This window comes from Echiichthys vipera (genome assembly GCF_963691815.1).
Source record: "Echiichthys vipera genome assembly, chromosome: 12".
NCBI classification, from domain to species: Eukaryota; Metazoa; Chordata; class Actinopteri; order Perciformes; family Trachinidae; genus Echiichthys; species Echiichthys vipera.
Genome location: NC_139837.1, coordinates 29869885 through 29887616, shown reverse-complemented (window position 1 = coordinate 29887616; position 17732 = coordinate 29869885). Strand labels below are relative to the sequence as shown.

Sequence of the window (17732 nt, the reverse complement as noted above, 5' to 3'; positions counted from 1 at the left end):
CCGGCCCGGTGCCTCACACCCTGGGCAACTCCAACTCAGCCCATTCCCAGATCTAACTGGTAGTGCTCCACCTCCCGCAAGGGCTCCTTCCCCCACAAATAGGTGACATTCCACTTCCCCAGGGCCAGCCTCTGCTGCCTGGGTCTGGTCCGTCGAGGCCCCATCACCTTCACTACCACCTGTGTGGCAGCGCACCTGACCCCAGAGGTTCCTCCTGTAAGTGGTGGGCCCACAGGATGGAGAGGGGGGAGGTGCCATGTCACTTTTTCCGTGGCAAACCCGGCCACCAGGCGCTAGCCGGGCTTCCTCCCGACAGGGCCTCTCTTCCTCTTCCTCGATTTTGCATACGGTCTTTGTGAACCATTCTTAGTCCGGCCCCTCGCCTGAGACCACTCTGCCATGGAAGACCCTACCAGGAGCACCAGGCTCCAGACAACATAGCCCTCAGGTTCACAGGGACACACAAACCTCACCACTACGATAATGTGATGGTTCTCGGAGAGGAGTTTATAATTTAATCAAATCCAAAAATTTTAATACAGCTGCCCTCAAGAACAAGTCATTAGTGTGTTCATTGTACTTTACATTGCAAACGATACGGATTGCTTTTTTCTGCAGGATATTCAGTGGATGCAAATTGGTGTTGTACTGTATGCCACTCATTTGTCCAGGTCATTGTTATCCTATCATCCTATCATTGGAGGATATGCTGTACTGTATGTGTTGCACCACACCTCCACACAGTAGTTCAAATAAGGAAAAACAAAAGCATAATACAATGAAAGTAAAGACTGATTAGTGTAATCTTGACTCCGCATGACACCCACACTCCTTGCACTTTTGGAACAGACATTTTTTATCTGCGGTTACCAACACATTTTTTCATGGATTATCACTTTCTTCTACTTTTTCAATTATTACATAATCAATTTTAATTTGAACTGGGACATCAGTTTTGTGTTTACCAAATAACATATTCTTTGTTTTTTTCAAAGTGAACCAATTTTTCAACTTGTTGATTTCATATGTGGTCGTTTCCAGAAGTTGCTGTACATTTTCACCAGAGCAAATAATGTTGGTATCATCAGCAAAGAGTACAAATTTCATTAACATACAATAAAAATAAGATGGGGCCTAATACCGATCCTGGAGGTACACCACAAATGATATCCCTACAAGTTGAAACCTAATTATCTATTTGGACAAATTGCTGTCTCTCATTCAGAGCCCAGCCATCCTAGTGTCAGACCCAGGGCAGGAAAGAGGACTCAGATGCGGAGGTTTGCGGTTCGACACTGAATTTATTATCTTGACGACTGGGACGTTACACAGGGAAAAAGCCACAAACAAAAAATCACTCCGCACAGCAGGAACAAAACCAAAGTCGTCAGTGTAAAACCAAAGTACCAAATCAAAGCGCTCCGTACAGGAGGAAAAAACAAAAGGCAAAGTTAACAAATAAATCTCAAAATAAGAACACTCCGTTCGGGAGGAATAAACAAATACAAAGTGAACAAAATAATTAATTAAATAAAGACGCTCCAACCTGGAGGAAAAAACAAAGTCTCAAGAGAATTCAAAAAGGGAAAACTTACTTGGACCAAAATAAGGAGTACATAAACCTGAACAAAGAAACAAAGTTCTCAAGAACATGGACAAGACTGTGTAACAAAACGCTGGATACATTCGACGCACGGTACGAAATAATCTGGCACAGAACAGGGCTAGAGACACAGACTTTATTCACATGAGGGAAGGGAATCCACAGGTGGAAACAATCGGGAATCAGGGAATGACGTCAGACCGGTGACACAAGAGGAAGGGGCAAGTGACCTGGAACGAGAGGAGAGTTATCTTTCAAAATATCAAGAAATTCACAAGACAAAAAACCCAAAGACAGGACAAACCTCACCGTGGCGTGACACCTAGAGCAATACCCCTAATGCCATATCTCTCTAGCTTGCTTAACAAAAGTTCATGATCTATGGTATCAAATGCTTTTTTTTAGGATCAATGAAAATACCAACTACAACTACTACTCTGACTGAAATTGCTTTGGGGATGTATGTGAATGGTTTAACAATTCAAGCAATGATCTTTTTGATTATTTTCATATCAAAATGATTAAAATCTGTGTATGTCTTATTACTACAACTATTTAGTATGCTGATTATTTCATTTTCATCTGTTGGTTTAAGAAACATTGGCCCTCATTTATCAATCTTGCGTGAAAACGGGCGCAGATCTGAGCGCAGAATTGGTCGTACCACAGGACACACGTGTGATTTATGACCAATCTCAGCGTACGAATGAGCGTACGAATGAGCAGGCCTTGATAAATGTGGCGGCTGAATTTGATCGTCATTAACATGTTAAGCCCTTAAATATTCCTGGTTTGGAGGCCTCGCCCACTGAGGTCAAACATGGAGAGAAGAAACACTGGTAAGAAAATAAACTTTTCAGAGATCGGCATCCTGACATCCGAGATGCAGCAAAATAAAGATGTGCTTTTTGGCAATCTTAAGAGTGGAATAAAAGGGGCCGATAAAAACGCTATATGGAAAAGAATAACGGAGGCAGTCAACCCGAAGCGCTCCAGTGTGACCCCTGTGCATGTGTGCGCACTGTTGAACCTGCGCTCCTGCTCTGTAGCGGGGTTTGCCAGCGGCAGAGATGACTTTGGCTCTTCAGTGCGCCTTCCTGCAGCCGCGCGCCAACACAGCTGTTTTGAAATATAAAAGAATCATGTGTGTCCCCCCTGGCCACCACGTTTAAAAGCGATAGCTTGGCATTACAAATCACCTGTACATTTATCGAGTGGTAGTTTTTACGATTGATGAATGCGTAATCATTCAATACTAATAATATAATTATATATAATATGTGACTGCTTATGCTTAATGACAGCTGAGGTTTGTTAATTATTTTCAGCCAGATTTTGCTTAGCTGCACCGCAAATCCACAGGCTCAAATTTGCGTACACAATCTCAGACCTGACGTGAGATTTGATCGTAGCTCCTGCTCAGGTCCAAATTGATAAATGCTGAATTTTGCTGAGTTTTTCTGCCGTACGTTCGTTTGATAAATGAGGGCCATTGTGTGGTCCCCTTGTGACCCGGAATTTTCCATTCCACTCTCAATGATTTTTTCAAAGAGCTGGGGCCTAACAACCACAAAAATGTGTTAAAACCTTCCACCACTTCCTCCATATTTGTAATTGATTTATTGTTCCCCATAAAACGATCTGGGTAAAAGTTCTCATTTGTCCTACTGATAATGTTAAGTACTTTCCATATGTCCTTCAGATTATTTTTCTTTCTTTCAATTAAATTGGTGTAGTAGTCCTTCAGCAGATCCTCATTATAGTGGTTACCTTATTTTTGTATTTCAGTTCTGCCTCCTTGGTTCGACATTTAATAAATTGCCTATATGAATAGTCTATCAAGCATTTATTAGTCCTTTTGTTAACCATGGGCTGCTTGTACTTTTGTTTTTCAGATTGACCTTTTTAAGTGGACAATTGTCATCATACATTCCTGTAAATATTTCTAAAAAAATATCATAAGCTATATGTACATCTTTTTCTTGCAAAACGGAATCCCAATTTTGAGCTAATAAGTCAGCTTTGAATGCATTAACTGATTATTTTCTTATTCGTGTGTATTTGATATTTGATTTATCTTTCCTCAATCTATAGTTGCGATCATACACCATGAAAATAGGAAGATGGTCACTAGTATCATTATACAAAAGCCCTCTGATATTATCATATGCAATATTGGTAAATAATATATTATCAATCAAAGTGGCACTTTGGAGGGTTATCCTACTAGGTCTTGTAATTTCTGAAAACAAGCTCATACAGAACATTGTATCAATAAAGTCCTCTGTTGGTTTGTGTTCCCTAGCTTTTAGAAGATCTATATTATAATCCCTACATATAGATAAATCTTTCTGGGTGTTTGAAAAGAACAGCTTTTTCATTCCTTCCTTAAATACCTCTATATTCACTCCAGGAGCCATGGAAATGCAACTTACTATTATAATCTATATTCCCATACAACTTTCCACTGTTATGGATTCATACACATCTTCCACAACCACAAACATGTTTTCTGTCACATTCTAATCAAAGTTATTGTCTATATACTGTTTAGTGCAACAGCACCACCATTTTTACATTCCCTGTTTGTGTAAAACATTTCATACCCCTTAATGGCAAAATTTGTTCCTTTGCTTGATTTTAACCAAGTGATATTGTAGCTGACTCTGGTACAGCTGAGAAGTTGTGCACTGTTCCTGTCACATAAATAAATAAATAAAATTAGCGAGTCAGCAATACATTATACTGCCACTAGGTGATGATACTGCACTGTGGCAGCCATTTAACACAATGGACAGTATCAGCAGAAGTACCATACATAAGCTTCTCACTGTTGTTACATACATACAGTGTCGATAGAAAGTACCATACCCTTTTGAAGTCTCTTTCTTTGGTTTTACAGCCTGAAATGATAATACATAAAATATATATATATGGTTCCAGTGTGATTTACACATTTTTCCTCAAAACATTCAAGTGATTTTTTTCAAAATTTCTGGAAATTAATAAAAAATAAAAACTAGAATAGCAGAGTTGGAAAAGAGATGAGTCCCCATATTTAATAATTAATGGGGGCACTTTTCGCTTTAATTACAGCCGTCAGTCTGTTTGGATATGTCTCTACCAGCTTTGTGCACCTAGATTGGAGAATATTTCCCCATTCTTCCTGCAGAACTGTTCGAGTTCAGTCAAATTCTGTGGTGAGCAGCGATGGACTGCACTCTTCAAGTCCATCCACGGATGTTCTGTAGGATTCAGGTCAGGGCTCTGAAACGCAGCATAACCAGCAGTGATGAGCTCCACCAGCAGACCACCCGCTGTCAGCAGTGTCACTAACATGGTGGTGTATTTACTGTATATTTAGAGAGGGAATGTCTCCACAGACACGGATATTGGAATACTCAGCAAAAAGGCAATAAGTGCTTTCATTAGTGGGTCATATGATTAATCACCATTGTTTTAGCTCACTCTGTGATAGATAGGAACTTAAAGTGTAATTCCAGCGCAAAATCATTCATTCTTTTTGAAGCCATTGAGACCATTTTTTTCGTCTAACAACTATTAACGGAGAAATCCAGGACAGTCACTAACAGCTGGACGTGGGAGCCTCCCTATGTTCCCCTGGTCCTATGTTCCCCGCTTAGCATGTGACTGGGGAACATCGGACCCTTTTTCCCGCTTTTCATAGAAAGTGTCCCATGTTCCCCAATCTGTTATTTTTTACATAAATAAAAATGTATTAAAAACACTTGGTAATAGCAAACACATAGTCATCAAACCAGCAGACAAAGGGGGCCAAATAGTTTTAAAAGACAAAAACAAAAACATTTTAGTTGCACAACCAGACAGTTGAATGAAAACACATTATAACACACAAGCACACTCACTACAGCTAGAGACACAGACACTAGATAGGGACATTACAGATGAACTATACAGCAAAAAATACATTAATGCAAAACAAAAACAGTACTTGGACGGTCCGAATGAACGGTCCGCGCCCCTTTTACCCCATCCCTAAGATCCATAAGCCTCCTGAGACGTGGAAGTTCCCCTTGGTGGTTCCGGTCGGTAGACCCATTGCTAGTGACTGGCTTAGAGACATACAATATAACAGAATACATAGAACATTTCATCAACCCACTTTCCAAACTCCACACTAGCTACATAAAGGACACATGTGATTTTGTTAACAAAATGAAATACCTCCAGGTACCCGGACACACCAGATTATTTTCAATAAATATAGACTTATTATACACTAATATAGAAACACTGGGACTGACTTCAGTTAAACACATCTTCAACAAACATCAGACTCATCCAGATCGGACATCATATCATCAAACTGCTCCACCTCACACTCACCTGCAACAACATTTAATTTAACAATAAAATCTCCAGCTGTGCGGGTGTGCAATGGGCCGGAAGTACTCCCCTTCCTATGCAGACATTTACCTGGCCCATTCGGGGGAGACATCCCTCAACATAACACCCATCAAACCCCTTCTTAACTTCTGGTACCTGGTACCGCCTCTGGGACAAAACTGAACAGGACTTCTACACTTTTGTCAACATCTTGAACTCCCACCACCCCAAAATTAAACTCAAACATAACTTACAACCCACTACAGTGGCCACAAAAATTCACCTATAATAACCGACCCAGCTCCTTTTTACGGAGGTTTTTATGTTTTTTTGACACAGAAAGTCCCCTTGCGTTTCACGCCAAACCTATCCCTAACCATAACCTCTAGCTTAACAAAATGCTGAATTAAATCAGCGGAGGCGTAGGCTTATGCGACAGGGAACATAGGACCCGGGGAACATAGGGATGAGGATTAGTTTGGGGCAGTATGGTGAACCCATTAAAGTGGTTTTTGAACCACTAATATTGCTTAAGATAACACCAAACCTGTGCAGTAGCATGATCACAGTTAGTGCTGTCCAGATGAAGCTTCATGAAGCATTAGTATTTGTTGAGCCCAATAGATGGAGCTCTTGGTTTAAAAAAAAAGGCTCAATGAATGGTGATTTAGTGTGTTTTCAACCCTTTATTGAACAGAGAGCTCCATCTAGTGGAAAATATTGAAAATGCTTCATGAAGCTTAATTTGGACATCACTACTAATGACTACTAGTGACTCTTCTGGATTTCACTCTTAATAGTCTATACACGACAAAACTGTCTCAGTGGCTTATTAAGTGCCAAAAAAGACCATGGGATGATTTTTGCGCCAGAATTACACTTTAAAAGACATCTAACTAGATCAAAATCTTACGGATTATATCTTTAAAGCTTTTTTTTTTTGTCAATTTTTTAACGACAAAATAATGCTTATATTAAATCACGTATGTGCACATTGAAGAAAAGTGTGCCCTTACATAGGCAACACATGTAATTGAAATTAATAACAATCAAAGTTAAAGTTGTACTCTATAAGATTTGAGATACGTTGTTTCTAGCGGCCTCTGTGGCAGGAAGATGTAACTGCAGGTGAGTCTGTTCTTTCAGATCCAGTCTCTCACTTTATACTGATGTTCGTGTGTTGACAAAGTTCACACGCCCCATGATTTCATATAAACACTCCTATTACTGGCCATCACCTCCCAGGCTCTCCCAGTGTGTTTGTGTGTCCATAATGTCATCAAAACATGCCCATTAATAGTCCTGTTATTCACATGGCAGGATGTGATCTTATTGGCCTCTTTTTCCTGTTATCCACTGTTCTTGTTGCATACACACTTTTTCAATGATAGAGCCTTACTTTCTTTCACAGTCAAATAAACTAGACTTTAGCCATGAAGCGCGCTTGGGCACGGTACGAATGGACAGTGCGAGTGCACCCTTATTTACATATTGAGAGGGAATGTATCCACAGACACGGATATCAGACTACTCAGCAAAAAGGCAACCATTGTTTTGTTTTGTTTTGACTCACTCTTTTTACCGACCCAAACTAACAAAACTACTCAGCGACACGCTAGCAATGATCTATTGTTACATTTCCATGCAATATAAACCAGAGTACATTACGTTTAAATATGCAAGCTTGGCTGAGAGCAAGAGAGCATCACAACACAGCTTACCAGTACAGCGCAGACCAGCCTTATGCCAGATATCTGCAGCTACGTTACCCATGTGTTTTCTAAGTCATTACTTAGAGCCCCCCCCCCCCCCCGCTACAACAGGTAAACCAGAACTATGAAGACACTCAAAAACAAAAAATGTAGAGGATGAATTTTGTTTTAACAGAAAATATTAGACACAGGTTTTGAGAATGTTCACCAAAATAAAAATTACATGAACATATTGACTCAGTCACATAAGCACAGGTTACAGTTTAGTCATGTACCGAATACGGTTAAGCCTCCAGTTCTGTGTGTGTGTGTGTGTGTGTGTGTGTGTGTGTGTGTGTGTGGTTCTGGGGGTGGCTGGATTTATGCAGGTCCCAGCACCACCTGTCAGGAGGACTCCTGTGCCAACATGGGTATTTGTATCCAGCAGTGGGAGAACTACACCTGTGACTGCTCGATGACCTCCTACACTGGCACACAGTGCAATGACCGTGAGTACCAGAGAGTGGATAAAAGAACACCCACTAAATTATTCTTATGTGCTTAGAATGAAGATAAGTTGTGGTTACTAACAGCAGATTGTGGCTAAAAAACATCTATCCATCCATTCATCATCTTCAACCGCGGGGGGCTGGAGCTGATCCCAGCTGACATTGGGCATGAGGCGGGGTACACCCTGGACAGGACGCCAGTCTATCACAGGAGAAGAATTCCTTTATTAATGCAAATGAAATGCAAGATTCACATTATATCATTCATCTTACACACATGCCTGAAATACACACACGTGAACAAACAAAAGTAAGACCACATCAGATTGCAAACATGGCTATCTGCATCATCATTTTCAAAAGTCTTAGTGTGGATGTAGCTTTAATAAGATAAATACCTACATATACTGATAAATACATACATTTCATCAATTAATAACCATGCTTTATATATAGGTATACATACCTTTCACAATTCCAGGCACAATTACAATGACATCCAAAGATGCTTCTCCTTTATTCACTTTTGGTGAATGTAGCTTTGGCCAGGAAGAGTTGATGTCATCAGGTGGTATCCAACGATCATTGGGCGTTTCAACCCTGAACCGCAACACCCTCAACCTTGGTGGGTCAGCAGTGGCGGCCAAATCACTGCCCATCAACTCCCCCTGGCTTCCAGCTAAGCTCCTCTCTCCTTCTCCATAACCAGCAAGAGGCTCTTACTGCTGCCTCCCACATCCTGCAAACTGCCGTCTTTCTCTCCCTCCCCGTCACCCCAATGGCTGTGAGCATCCTCCACACTGACTGGGCGGGGAATCCTCTACAGCCGACCTAGACTGGAAAGAGCCATGCCTGCCAACCTTTCCCCCTGCAGTCATGCAAGAGATCCTAATATTTGGCACTCTTTCTCTCAAACGCTTGCTCACAACCCTCTTCCCATGGGACAGTAAGCTCGATGAGGATGATCTTCTTTGCCTCTTCAGACCACAGTACTGCGTCTGGCCTCAGGGTTGTCTGGACAACGGGGGAAGGGGGGGATAGCAGTCTTCCCCACAGGTCTACCTTTATTTCCCATGATTGGGCCTTTTGCAACAGATGGGTCTTGTTGTTACTGTGGTTGGTGGCTTTTGACCCGCTCTTACTAACTTAATTGATGGTATTGCTCTCTCTTGTGGTTGCCGTTTCTTGCGTCTCTCTTGCTCCAGGCTGTTAGCAAGTGTCATGAGCACCTTGTCATGGCGCCACCTGTATCTTCCTTGGGCAAGTGCTGTTTTACACCCTGACAGGATGTGTGCCATGGTACCCCTCTCCCCGCAAAGCTTGCACAATGGTCCTCCCTCAAGCCCCATTTGTGCAAGTTTGTTCGGGAGTGTGTCATACACCAACCTTAGCATGAATGAGATGCCAAAAGGCTCCAATCTCCACAGATGTGATGTAGCACAGAAGTCAATGCACTTTTTTCCTGAACAGGAACAAGGATTTAGCGTCATCATATGAGGGAAAATAGGAGACTGATATAAAAAAAAACTAATAATAATAACACATGAAAGGGTGGCACGATGGTGAGGTGGTTAACACTGTCGCCCCTCTTTGTGGAGTTTGCATTTTCTCCCCGTGTCTGCATGGGTTTTCTCCGGGTTCTCTGGCTTCCTCCCATAGTCCAAACACATGCATTTGTTAGGTTAATTGATGACTCTAAATTGCCCGTAGGTGTGAATGTGAGTGTGAATGGTTGTCTGTCTCTGTTTGTCTCTATGTGCCCTGTGATAGACTGTCGTCCTGTCCAGGGTGTATCCCGCCTCACGCCCGATGCCAGGAGGGCTCGGCTGCAGCCCCCCCACAACCCCGATAGGGCCAAGCAGTTGAAGATGGATGGATGGAGTAACACATAAAGGACACCTGACTGTCCTGTTGTTACATTACATTACATTTCAATTAGCTGACGCTTTTGTCCAAATCGTCTTCGAATAATTGCATTCAACAATTAGGGTACAAACCAGAAGAGCAAGTTATTAAGTGCAGTAGCTTCAAATAAGCCGATCTGTAGAGAGCTACATATAAGTGCTTTTTTTAAAAAATAATCTTTCTTTGCAAATTATTACAGTACTTTAGTATATATTACTATTGTAAATTTGAGGTAGATGCAGATCCCACCAGCTCTCTCTTTGCCAGACTGGCGGGTCCTGTCAGCTAGTATGATGGAAAATTGATCAAGACTGACCTCGAACTCTGAAACATCATCAAGCTTGGTTTCAGTGAGGGTGATGAATCAGGTGTCCTTGTAGGCTCTCTCCAGCAAGCAGGTCCTTCTTGTTCTTGAGAGAGTGGACAATCGATAGTATGATGGAGGGAAGAGGAGGCCTGAAGGGACGTCTTCAGAGTCTGGTTTACACACCTCCTCGTCTGCCTCTACATCTTGGTTTGATCGCCGGTGTAAGTGCAACAGGTGGTCTTCGATTGCAGTCGGCAAAGGCACTGGAGATGTAGTAGGTCCACCCTACTAGTGTCGCCGGCTAGTAGTGTCAACGCCAGGTTGTTGTTGGTTATGCATAGAATAATGAGTGTCATGGCTGGTATTTTACGTAGATCTTGCATTTTAAAAACATTAGACAGACAAACAATGACTAAATACGTGGATTAGACATAATCCATACAGAGGTCCGTTTCACGAAGCAGGTTCAACAAACTCTGAGTCTAACCCTGAACTCTGAGTTGATCTAATCTGAGATAGGAAACTTTCAAGTTTTCAGTTCTAGAACAGCTGATTTGCGTTAGTTTTATCAACTCGGAGTAGTTTGACCTGGAGTTAAGCGCTTGCACCACAAGTATAAAAAGACAGCATCAATGGAGCCCTGATTCGACGAGTCACCATGGCAACGGGGAAGAGGAGGGCTAAGCTATCACTGGAATTGGAAATATTAACGTGCTCATACGGTGAGTTTGAGCATGTTTTTCGCCGAAAGTGTAACACCGCTGCAGCAGCAAAAGAGAGGGAGACGGCGCGGGAGAACATTGCTGCTCGGGTCAATGCGTAAGTTTAAATGTAGTCTTTTGCAATCACAATAATATTACAGAGGGACACTGCTTGAGTGGTAGTCTGTTAGTTTATTTCATTTAGGTGCATTCCCATGGGGGAGAAGCGCACTTGGCAGCAGCTTAAGATGAAACATAAAAAAATGTTTAAACAGGTAAAACCTCAGCAAAATCTCATGGTGATAACCCATTTTGAGCATGTTTTACATTGTAAAGTAAATATTTCCGTAAGTGGCTGTTTTATACGTTGTATAAAAAACTCCCTTTTGCAAAAAAACCTAGCGCAACACACAATATCTGCTGGGATGTGAGAGCATGACTTTGGTTGTTAATGTTGGAAATGTAAGGACGGATGAGGTTGTGTATGTAAATGATGGACTGTGACGTGAAACGGTACAGCTCAAAAAGATAATTGCCTGGAAATGCAAGAACATCTATAATCAATAGTTTGATAATCATCTCCCAATGAAAATTTAATTCTCTGCGCAGTATTGCTGCACCTTCATCCACGGGATCATTATCAAAAGGACATGCCATGGTAGTGGAAATAGTCGCCACCTAATATAATTTATAATGACTGATTTTTGCAATGATTTTCTGAAAAAACAGATGACAGAACTATACTACGCCAAAACTTGCCTGCTAACTGAATGAATGAGGAAATAACATGTGTGGCCGAAAGAGGGCAGACAGAGAGAAACTCAAGGTTTGCTGAGAAAAACCTGGTCCCGACCAGGTTAGGTTCAAAGAGCATGTTACCATTGTAACTGACCTAGAGTTTAAGTTACCTCTCTCTGGGAAACAGGCTAGAGTTACCCCTCTTTCTCTGGTTTGAGTTACCCCCGTTTGTGAAACGGGAAACTCAGAGTTTCCCTCATTTCAGGGTTAACAGACTCGTGAAACGGACCCCTGGTGACGATGTAAAATGGCTTGATCCATTCATATTTACTTTAATGACAGCGCAAACATCTAAACAAACCGGCATAAGAAAAGCATCTTCCGTAACCAAGGCAACATAGTGTTACAATATTACAGTTGCTGTAGCAACATTAGTTCCGAAATATAGATTATATATTTTAAGGTATTATCAATGACAATCTTCTTTGTGCAATTTGAACTAGAATAAACACAAACAGTAACAGCCAGAAAATATTCAATATTCAAACATAACATGTATCCTTAGCATTTCGTAAAACCTATTTCTATAATAAACACATTTACCCTGAAAACATTTCTCCTCTATCTAAGGTAATCCAAACAAGATGCCATCAATTGTATTTATAATAATAATAATAGATATCAAACTCGAAATGCTTTTTACTCAACTCATCTTTAGATAAGAAGAAGATTACATTAAACTTATAAAGGCACTTTCACAATCACAAAATTATTTTCAGTTCATCTCATCTCATCTTCATCCGCTTATCCGGGGTCGGGTCGCGGGGCAGCAGCTTTAGCAGGGGACCCCAAACTTCCCTTTCCCGGGCCACATTAACCAGCTCTAACTGGGGGATCCCGAGGCGTTCCCAGGCCAGTGTGGAGATATAATCTCTCCACCTAGTCCTGGGTCTTCCCCGAGGCCTCCTCCCTGCTGGACGTGCCTGGAACACCTCCCTAGGGAGGCGCCCAGGGGGCATCCTTACTAGATGCCCGAACCACCTCAACTGGCTCCTTTCAACGCTAAGGAGCAGCGGCTCTACTCAGAGTTCCTCACGGATGGCTGAACTTCTCACCCTATCTCTAAGGGAGTCTCCAGCCACCCTCCTGAGAAAACCCATTTCAGCCGCTTGTACCCGCGACCTCTTTCTTTCGGTCATGACCCAGCTTTCATGACCATAGGTGAGGGTAGGAACGAAGATTGACCGGTAGATCAAGAGCTTTGCCTTCCGGCTCAGCTCTCTTTTCGTCACAATGGTGCGGTAGAGTGACTGCAACACCGCCCCCGCTGCTCCGATCCTCCGGCCAAACTCACGCTCCATCGTCCCCTCACTCATGAACATGATCCCGAGGTACTTGAACTCCTTCACTTGGGGTAAGGACTCATTCCCTACCTGGAGTAAGCAATCCACCGGTTTCCTGCTAAGAGCCATGGCCTCAGATTTAGAGGTGCTGATCCTCATCCCAGCCGTTTCACACTCGGCTGCGAACCGATCCAGTGAGTGCTGAAGGTCACTGACCGACGATGCCATCAGGACCACATCATCTGCGAAAAGCAGAGACGAGATCCTCAGCCCACCGGACTGCAACTCCTTCCCACCACGACTACGCCTTGATATCCTGTCCATGAAAATCACGAACAGGATTTGGTGACAAAGCGCACCCCTGGCGGAGGCCAACCCCCATCGGAAATGAATCCGACTGCCGTGGATCCGGACACAGCTCTCGCTTTGGGTGTACAGAGATTGGATGGCCCACAGAAGTGACCCCCTCACCCCATACTCCCGCAGCACCTCCCACAGTATCTCCCGAAGAACCCGGTCATATGCCTTCTCCACATCCACAAAACACATGTATACTGGATGAGCATACTCCCAGGCCCCCTCCAGGATCCTTGCGAGAATGAAGAGCTGGTCCGTTGTTCCACGTCCAGGACGGAATCCACATTGTTCCTCTTCAATCCGAGGTTCGACTATAGGACGAACCCTCCTTTCCAGCACCTTGGAGTAGACTTTACCAGGGAGGCTGAGTAGTGTGATACCCCTGTAATTGGCACACACCCTCTGGTCCCCCTTTTTAAAAAGAGGAACCACCACCCTGGTCTGCCACACACTTGGCACTGTCCCAGACTTCCATGCAATGTTGAAGAGGCGTGTCAACCAAGACAGCCCCTCCAAACCCAAAGCTTTCAGCATTTCTGGACGAATCTCATCAACCCCTGGGGCTTTGCCACTGTGGAGTTGTTGGACTACCTCCGTGACTTCCGCCAGGGATATTGACAATGATTCCCCATCAGCCTCCAGCTCTGTCTCTACAAAAGAAGGCATATTAGTCGGATTAACAAGTTCCTCAAAGTGCTCCTTCCACCGCCCGATTACCTCATCGGCTGAGGTCACCAGCGTCCCATCTTTACTGTAAACAGCTTGGACGGTTCCCCGTTTCGCCCTCCTGAGATGTCGAATGGTTTTCCAGAAGCACCTTGGTGCCGCCCCGAAAGTCCTTCTCCATGGCTTCTCCGAACTCCTCCCACACCCGCTGCTTTGCCTCTGACACAGCAGAGGCTGCAGCCCTTCTGGCCTGTCGGTACCTTGCAACTGCCTCCGGAGTCTTCTGGGATAGCATGTCCCGGAAAACCTCCTTCTTCAGTCGGACAGCTTCCCTGACCACCGGTGTCCACCACGGTGTTCGAGGGTTAACGCCCCTTGAGGCACCTAAGACCTTGAGAGCAGCTCACCGCTGCAGCTTCAGCAATGGAAGCTTTGAACATTGCCCACTCCGGTTCAATGCCCCCAACCTCCACAGGGATGCCAGAAAAGCTCCGCCCGAGGTGTGAGTTGAAGATTTCTCGGACAGGGGCCTCCTCTAGACGTTCCCAGTTCACCCGCACTACTCGTTTGGGTTTACCTGGTCTGTCCAGAAGCTTCCCCCTTCCTCTGATCCAACTCATCACCAGATGGTGATCAGTTGACAGCTCTGCCCCTCTCTTCACCCGAGTGTCCAAAACATACGGCCTCAGATCAGATGATACGATCACAAAATCGATCATCGACCTTTGGCCTAGGGTGCTCTGGTACCACGTACACTAATGAGCATCCTTATGTTCGAACATGGTGTTAGTTATAGACAATCCGTGACTAGCACAGAAGTCTAATAACTGACGACCACTCGGATTTAGATCAGGGAGGCCGTTCCTCCCAATCACGCCTCTCCAGGTGTCTCCATCATTGCCCATGTGGGCGTTGAAGTCTCCCAGCAGAACTATGGAGTCCCCTACCGGAGCCCCATGCAGGACTCCATTCAGGGTCTCCAAGAAGGCCGAATACTCTGAACTGCTGTTCGGTGCATATGCACAAACAACAGTCAGAGTTTTCCCCCCTACCACGCGCAGGCGTAAGGAGGCGACCCTATCGTCCACCGGGGTGAACTCCAACACCGCGGCGCTCAGCCGCGGGGGTTTGTGAGTATCCCCACACCCGCCCGGCGCCTCACACCCTGGGCAACTCCAGAGAAGACTAGTGTCCAACCCCTATCCAGGAGTACGGTTCCAGAACCAAGACTGTGTGTGGAGGTAAGCCCCACCAGATCTAACTGGTAGCGCTCCACCTCCCGCACAACGTCCGGCTCCTTCCCCGACAGAGAGGTGACATTCCACGTCCCAAGAGCCAGCTTCTGCTGCCCGTGTCTGGTCCGTCGAGGCCCCTCACCTTCACTGCCACCTGTGCAGCAGCGCACCCGACCCAAGTGGTTCCTCCTGCGAGTGGTGGGCCCACAGGATGGAGAGGAGGGAGGTGCCACGTCACTTTTTCGGGCTGTGCCCGGCCGGGCCCTGTGGCCCCACCAGGCGCTCGCCGGCGAGCCCTCCATCTCGGCGTGGCTCCAGACGGGGGCCACGGGCTTACTCCGGGCAGGGTCTCTCTTCCTCTTCGTTGTTTGTCCATTGAGTCTTTGTGAACCATTTTTAGTCCGGCCCCTCGCCTGAGACCACTTTGCCATGGGAGACCCTACCAGGAGCACTAGGCTCCAGACAACACAACCCTCAGGTTCACAGGGACACACAAACCTCTCCACCACGATAAGGTGATGGTTCCCGGAGAGGGAAAAACATTTTCAGTTAACATACATATTTCATTCTCTCTCTCTCTCTCTCTCTCTCTCTCTCTCTCTCTCTCTCTCTCTCTCTCTCTCTCTCTCTCTCTGTCTCTCTTTTTTTTCCCCAAAGAAAATTGAGTCCTTGAGTTGAGTTTCCCCAATCCCCCCAAAGGCCATATGGTTGACACATCAGTGTCTGGCTACAGGGGAAGCCTGTTGACTGGTCTGTACAGTTATCCAGGCCTGGTTCGATACTGTCCTGATGTCTGTGCAGGGGTGTGTGTGAGGCTCGTGACTTCCTTCGTACTAGAAGAAAAAGTCTCTGGAGTGATAACAGTTGCTGGCTGGGAAATCACTCCTGTACTCCCAGCTGATGAAAGTACGATGTGTTGGGCAGGCCCGGAGATTGCGCCGCAACACTTGTGGTGTGTTGATGATGTATAACCTTGGAGTCACACACTTTTGAAACGACTGCCGGTGTCACCGAGGCCTTTTCCTGATTCAACTTGGTGAGGACTCTGTCTCAAGGTCGTAGTGGTGGAAGAGGTCTGGCTCCATGCCTGCGTTTATAGTAGAAAGCTTGTTTTGCCTTCTCACCAGCATCTTTCTGTTTAACAGTCCTTCTGTTTGAGGGGAGTGTTGTTCTGATCTTTCTCCCCATTAATAGTTCTGTTGGACTGACTGCTGTGGTGGCACAGGGAGCTGAGTTGTAGCACATGTGGGCTATTATCAGGTCTCTCCACATGACCATTTCCTTGAGGATGGTGGGGTCTAGACATGATGCGCATGAAGTCTAGATGTTGTGCCAGCTCCTGGAATTCTGCGCTGGAGAATTAAGGACCATTGTCACTCACCACCTCATCCGGGATCCAAAATCTTGCAAAGGTTGCTTTAAGTCTCTGGATTACTTGAGCACTTGTAATGGATGATAGGTACAGCACTTTGAGGAACCGTGAGTAATGATCTGATTACTAGGTAGTTGTTAGGTCAAGCGCTATTCTTTCCATTGGTCAGACAGAGGTGTAGAGATGAGTGACTCTTTTTGTTGGGCTCGTTTTTGCTCTTGGCATGAGTGGCATGACATCACTGTGTTCTTGAGTTCTGCAGAGAGCCACCAAACCAAAGATTTTGCTCTGTCACTACACTTTTTAGCCCCTGATTTCCATCATTTATTTTCTGTAGGATGTCGGCACTCTGTCACAGTGGAATGACGACCCTGCTTTCACGTTTGAGCAAACCACCAGCCTCTGATAGCTAATTTTTCACCTTCATGTATGCTCTGATGTTTGGTGGTACAATTCCATTGTATTTCCATCCGCTTCTCATGAATTTGATGACAGACTGCAGCTCGCTGTAAGCTGCAGTGGCCATTTTGACTCCGCCTTGACTCCGCCTCGCTCCACTCAATCATCTATGATCGATCCATTGCAGAGGGATTTCAGGGTCTGCAAAAAATGGTCGAGCCAATCACGACCTCCAGGCGTTTTTTTTTATAGATGTGACGTAGCAGAGAAGCGACCTTGTGACAATGGCGGATCGCATCGAGGAAGCAGGCGTCAACATCGATGCTGCTATTTCATTCTGTTGTCCAATCTAAAGATTCATTCTTCTTCAAAAGAACACCAGAGAACGGCTCTGAAGGCCTTTGTTGGTGGAAACGATGTCGGCTGATGGTTTTCCCTGCGTCTCTCTCATCAGCGTCACAGGTTGGTTTCGATGTGAGTGGTTGAAGTAGCACGTTGGACAAGTGGTTTATCCAATCATATGCAATGATTTTTGACA

At 44.6% G+C, this 17732-nt stretch overlaps 1 protein-coding gene across 1 annotated transcript in view; it reads left to right on the top strand.

Annotated features, from left to right (window-relative positions):
• The window catches only part of nrxn3a (neurexin 3a), a gene marked incomplete at both ends in the record, with an annotated part of 319661 nt that overhangs the window by 235393 nt on the left and 66536 nt on the right, over positions 1-17732 (top strand). Inside the window, 1 exon segment of the mRNA XM_083924038.1 lies at positions 8052-8171. Coding sequence (XP_083780164.1) covers positions 8052-8171 — 120 coding nt within the window.